The 6,484-nt window shown below is 34.5% G+C and overlaps 1 protein-coding gene across 1 annotated transcript; it reads right to left on the minus strand.

Moving 5' to 3' along the window:
• Positions 1–4,407: 4,407 nt before the first annotated feature.
• On the minus strand, positions 4,408–6,281 carry LOC105124132 (uncharacterized). The gene is made up of 3 exons (XM_011024011.1): positions 5,170–6,281; positions 5,002–5,079; positions 4,408–4,496 (listed from the first exon to the last, which is right to left on the minus strand). The coding sequence occupies exons 1-3, from the start codon at positions 5,920–5,922 to the stop codon at positions 4,491–4,493; spliced, it is 837 nt and encodes a 278-aa protein (XP_011022313.1). The 5' UTR covers positions 5,923–6,281; the 3' UTR covers positions 4,408–4,490.
• Between the last annotated feature and the right edge of the window lie 203 nt (positions 6,282–6,484).

Genomic DNA, 6,484 nt, shown 5'->3' on the forward strand with positions numbered 1-6,484 from the left:
CCTCTCACAACATGGTTCATCGATTCTATTGAGTTTAATAACTTATTTTTATTTAATTACATGGTAAAATAAAAGTTAATAAAATTAAGCATCAACCTAAAAATGAACATTTAATTTTAGACAGTTATCTTTATAGAAAGCAAACAAAAATTAATTATGCAATTTATTTTTTTATCAATCCAATATTAAATAATAAAATTAAAAATAAATAGTTAAAGGACAAAAAAAAACATATATGGTTAATAGATGAACTTGTTAAACTCGTGAATTAAGTAATTAGGATATCATATTAAACCTTTGAAACAAGTCACAAACTCTACTAGGATTATAATTTGTTTTTTCTTAAAAAATATTTTTTATTTAAATACATAATAACAAAAATAAAATATTAATGCAATACTGGGATATTTTTTTAAACCACGATAACATCATAAAAGATGAAATAAATCCAATTATGAAGTTAAATTTCTAACTAACTCAATTTTTAAGGCTAAAATAGAAAAGGAGAAAAAAGCTAATTTAAAAAAAAATAAACTTGTCAAACCTCGAAACCAGGCCAGCCAACTAAACCTGTGAATAGATCTATGAACTTCATAAAGCTTAAAAATTCAAGTTCAATTAAAAACAAAACACTCCATTAAACTCATAAACCATGTTAACTTGAATTACTGTGATAAAACTGCAAACCACGTTAACTTTATAGAATGACAAAATAAAAAGAAACATATCAAGAAATGAATTTCTCAACCATCTTAATACCAAAAATAAAATTAACAAAAATATTTTTTTTTAAAATCATAATAAAACAAAAAACAAAATATTATGGATTATTATTATAACCCATAATACAATAGGTGTGGATGAATAGTGATTCCTCAACACCTTTTGATTTCAGTTATTTAATAAAGTTTAATAACGTGATTTTTTTTCTAAAACTAATTTTTTCTCAACTATATAAGGAAAAAAAATAGACCATAAAAATGTTAAGCTCAAATAAAAAAAACCTATCAAACTTATAAACTCGAGCAACCTAAATTAACTCGATAAACTCGCAAATTATGTCAACCTCGTACAAAGGCAAAATAAAAGAAAATAAATTATAAAATCAAATTTTTAACCATCTCAATTTTAAAAATTAAATTGATAAAAAGAAACATGAAAAAGAAATCATACAAAAGAAGAGAAAAAAGTAGTGCATTGTAGATTACTATTGTCTACTGTAATCCATGTTTTTCCACACCCTTTATTTTTTTTTATCAATTTTAATAACAAGGCTTTTTTCTAAAACTATTTTTCTCTTAACTATATGAGAGAAAAAATAAACTATAAAAAAATAAAATCTAATTAAAAAAACTCACCAAACCCGCAAACTAAGACAACTTGGATTGCCTTAACAATTTCATAAACCATACTAACTCCATACAAAAGTAAAATAAATAAAATAAATTACAGAGCGAAAATATCAACCATTTTAATTTTAAAAATAAAACCAATTAAAACAAGTTTGAAAAAAATATCCAAATTTTTTCTTTTTAAAAGAAGCATAACATTATGAACTACCAATAATAGGTGTGGCGAGCAATGACTTCTCCACTTCCTTTATATTTTATTTTATTTTATTTTATAAAATTGAATAATATGGTTATTATCTAAACTATTTTTTTAATTAAATAAAAAAATATTTTACAAAACTTGTAAATTGGAACAATCTAAGTTATATTGAAAAATTTACAAACCATATTAATTTTATAGAAAGATAAAATAAAAAAATTAAAACTAAATTGTTAATTATTTTAATATTAAAAAATACAATCTACAAAAATAATTTTTAATTTTTTTTAAAAAAATTCACGTATTCAAGAACATTTGTCAATGTTAACCGTGGAGCTAAATATAGAGAAACAATATAGCCATCTTAAATATTTTATAAAAATAGATACGATATTTTACCTCCATAGTTTAATAATAATTCGATCCACGGAACAAGATGAAACAATATGCAGGAGACCAAAGCACAGTCGAATGCTAATTGCAAGGATGTCAATTCTTCCTGATCCGTTAGTTATTCAATATAAACCTGATCCAACTAGATTGAATTTTTATCTGGTTTAACCTTGAATTGGATTTTTTTAATTATTTAACTGGGATTAATCTAAAAACAGATAAAACCCGATCTTGTTTGACCGGAGTCAGACGCGGGAGCAGGTGGGATTCACCCTACGCATCACCGTACACCGCCCTATCCTATGCGTTTTTTGAATCGCGACTTCCTTTTATACTGTCGAGTTATAATTTATTTTTCAGCATCATGTTCCGGGTCCATTTTATGCATTACGGATGGAAATACAGTTCCCTTCTTAAGTTTATATTTTATTCAAAGAGGTCAATTTAAGTAAATAAATAAAAAAGAGGCCTGGACGGGTGCTTCGTGGGTATCTGCTGGTTCAAAAAGTCCTCCCGCTTGAACGAATCCGAAATTGAAGGCAAGGATAGCAATGGATTTAAATATTCAAAATCCACGGTACCTAACTGACAGGGATTTAAAAGGAGAATGTAGATAGGTAACTTACAGGCATGCTCTCCGCATTGATATATAGTAAAAAGAGGATAAAATACCTTAAGAGAGAGACACGGCTGAACTCGAGTTGGATTCTAAATTACTCCGAACAGTGGGCCATACCCGGATGCGAGGTGAAATTGAAGGACCAAAGGTTAAGCCACCAGGGCCCTAAATCGAAGAAAAGCATTCCCGTATAAAAACAGACGCGTGTTCATGGTCAATTGGAGAGTCAATGAACTGCCCTTGCACTCGGTCCATCGCCCGTGCGTCCTTACTACTTATGCCATTACTTCTAGGCCCTGCGCAAAAAGTTACCATCAGAGAGCAAAATATACAAAGAAGACAACGTGTCCAATTTCCACACGTTTTACTAACGGTCAAGAAGGGCTATACAAGTAACCCTAGCCAAGGGACGAACCCGCGCTCCTTGTTCCGATGTCAGACCAGTACATTAAGATAATATAGTGTGTGGAATATTTTTAAAATTTTTATTTTTTAATTTAAAATATTTTGTTATATTTTTATTTGTGATGAGTTGATTTTAAATATATATATATATATATATTTAAAAAAAAATATTATTTTAAAATACTTTCAATAAAAAACCATCCTCTAACGTTCTCGGTAGAAGCATTTCTTTTCGTTCAGAGAATTGTTCATGATGTTTCATGAACAATACATTCTTAGAAGCATCAACTACCATAAAAACAAGGATCCAAATTCCCAAATCACTTATTCTGAATCATTAGATCCAGAGGATGATGAAGGAACCTGTGCAAACCATCACCATCCCAATCCCTCAGGATCACGTCCTGGAAAACGAAGAGATGAGGACAGTTTCACTTCAGCTGCAAACCATCCTCGGAGAGGAAGGGTAGAAAAATCGGGTAACGTCCCAGTACCAGCACCCAACGTCACACAACGATTAGTTTCATCACACGTCTAGTGAAACAGATAACATGAAGCAACAATAATCTACGATACAATCGTACAACATCACATTTTGTGCAATCTTTCCTTTCCAATTAGAGAACGATCCACAATTTAGTATCCAAGGTTGAGAGGAGAACCATTGGCATCTAATGGGTGAGCAAGTCAAACCTTGAATTGGTCGACAACTGCTAGTAAGATGTAATCCAAACTTATTCGAACATGAATAATCAATGAACACGAGAGCTGCAGCCATACTAGTAGATGAAAGTAACAAGCAGTGTTAGTTTAGGATCGAGGCAACCAAAAAGGGCACAGTGAACCTACCTTCAAACATGCATCAGCTGAATGAACATGCTTGCAAGGCAAGATACAGTTTCTCATATCCAGCAACTGCTGAGGCTTGCAGTTCATGTGAGGAGAGCTTTACCCAACCCTAAAATCATTTCTACAACAAGCTCATTCTTCTCAAGCAACAATGCCCTCATTCGTCACACATATTTTGCTTCATCAAGGGCAACCTTGTTTGGAGTATATCAGAAAAGTTGAGAATGTCCAAGGAATTGATGCTTAATGTAAACTTTAGCACAAACCGGCAGCACCATATTAAAAATTGAAAATCACATTCATTAACATCAACCTGCAAGCGCCTCAACAAAAAGGAGCTCACAGAACAAGGAATTCCTTTCATTCTGGAACATCTTATTGCCCTTTCTTTACAGGAGATTATTCTGACTGAAAAGATTATAATTAATGAAAACAAAATTAGCATTTCAAAACAACTGAACTAACATTTCAATGTGTCACCAGGAATATAAACTCTTCTAAGAAATCCCCAATGTCACAGGGATGAAGGCTGCTCTTGTACACCACTTGTTAGGTTCATAAAGTTACCAGACTGCTCTTGTACACCACTTGTCAGGTTCATAAAGTTACCAGAGCAGTCAGCAAAGTGAAGGCTTGAGATTTGAACCTCGCACCAAGACCACCACTAGCATTGCTACCTCTGCAATATGAAAGGCCCAGGATACTTAAGCTCAGGAACTTCAAGAAACAATGAAATCACGGAATCAAAAATCAAATAATCACTCATTAAATGAAGCAAAACCTAATTTCCCTGTTTGGTAGTTGAGAAAGAATGGGGAACGGAATAGAAAAGGAATAAAAGCTCTGGAACTTCACCTATAACAATGAAGACAAAACTAATCCCACCACCCAACTGAGCTTTCAACAACTAATTAACACAAGAACAAAATAAATTTAAAAGTTTCAGAATGCCCTATTTGTTATTCAAGAACGAACAGGAAAAGGAAAACAAGAGAACAAAACTTGTGAATTTCACTAGACTTATACAACAAATGGACTGATTTAACGGCAACCTCGTCTTCAACAATCAAATTAACACAAAAATTACGCAAAATTCAAAATCTTAATTGTCTTTCTTCATCGTCCTACATTCTCTCATCAACCAATCGACCGCTAGAACTGCTAATTAAACACGACAACTATACCTTTCCGTTTTCCGGCAACTCCGGCACCTTATAGGTATCAACGGTAATCTCCGCTAGCCACAAACCAGGAAACAAAGCCTGCAAGCCAAAAAAAAAAAAAACCAAATTTTTAATCCCCAAAACAAAAATAAAAAAACTTTACACAATAAAATTTCTGAATTTAATTACATCCATCTGCTTCTGCACAATCCTGGGCCGTTTCTTGGGCCTCCTAGCAGGTCTCTGGCACAACATCACCATGAAATCCTCTTCAATCTCCTTCTTTGATAACGGCACTGAAAACTTCGCTCTCTCCTTCTCCCTTCTCTCTCTCTTATCTCCTCTTAATCTCGGCGATTTAGCACTGTCGCTTCTCAAAGGTGAACAATTATTACTACTCACTTTCCCTAGAACTGAATTCCCACCTCCACCAATTGCCGCTCTCCTCGTCCTCAGATTCCACGGCCTCACCTCCGGTTCCGCCGGTGCTTCCTCAACCGCCGCAACGACAGCCCTGAGCGGCGACTGGGACTGAGATTGAAGAGATCGTTCCTCTTCGATTTCACTATCATCATCCGAGACTTCTTTCCTCAAAATCTTGTCTTTCATCTCATTCGCCGCCGTTTTCAGATCAAGCATGATTTTCTCCCTCACCTCATCAATCCCTTCCTCCACTCCGCCGAATTTCTCCCTCGGCGGCTTGAACCGCCGGATATCATAATTTCCGAATTTCCTTGGCGGAGATCGACTGCTGCTACGGTTTCGCTCAACTGAGATTCTTCCTCCGTTGTTCTCGTTCTTGTTGTCCCGAACGGCGGCGTCGGCGGCGGTGTTGGAGTCGGGAAGTTTCATGCAGCGGAGGTGTCTTTGATTCCCCCACTTCAAGAAAGGAAGATCAAAATTATGAAGCGGCAGTTTTGATCTCTCTTGTCCCATTGCCATAACACTTCTTCTCTTTCAACAGAATACACCATTGATCGAAAAAACTCTCTCTCACGAGCTCCGTTTACAAGCTCTCTCTTCCTAACTTTCTGTTTGCTTCTCAGGAATCTTGAATTTTCTCGGAAAAAAAAAAGTTTGGAAATCGCCGGGAAGAGGGAGTTTATATAAGAAGTGGAGGGTATGGAGAATTAGAGACGAGAGAGGGAGTGGAGAGGGCGGTTTTAACGTTCGGGGTGCGGGGATTTTTGTGGTTTTTTAAAGTACTATGGGGATTTCCAATAGGAATTGGTAAGTGCTAAAATGCGCTACCGGTGAGAGAGGGTGACGATGTGGGTTTTCCCGGGTAATACGTCGTTTTTGAGTGCTGATGGCTGGGGTAAACACGATTGGATGATTAGGAATCTTATTTATGCCGTTGATCAATGAATATTTTTCATTTTGGCCATCCTCTGAAGCCAGGAAATGTAAAACGGGATTTAGATGCTGTCAGTAATTCCTCTATCGTTATAAAATGTTTTATTGGTTTTTTTTTTTTATCTCAATATAGTGTATTATTATTGTT

The sequence above is a fragment of the Populus euphratica genome, unplaced genomic scaffold (assembly GCF_000495115.2).
Source record: "Populus euphratica unplaced genomic scaffold, PopEup_1.0 scaffold1.1, whole genome shotgun sequence".
In the NCBI taxonomy this organism is placed as follows: domain Eukaryota; kingdom Viridiplantae; phylum Streptophyta; class Magnoliopsida; order Malpighiales; family Salicaceae; genus Populus; species Populus euphratica.

What these genes read in the sequence shown, in the direction of transcription:
- LOC105124132 (XM_011024011.1), bottom strand. Translation starts at nt 5,922, where the DNA reads ATGGCAATGGGACAAGAGAGATCAAAACTGCCGCTTCATAATTTTGAT. An exon ending in TTGTGCAGAAGCAGATGGAT is followed by an intron (nt 5,080 to 5,169) that starts GTAATTAAATTC and finishes TTTGGCTTGCAG; the next exon opens with GCTTTGTTTCCTGGTTTGTG.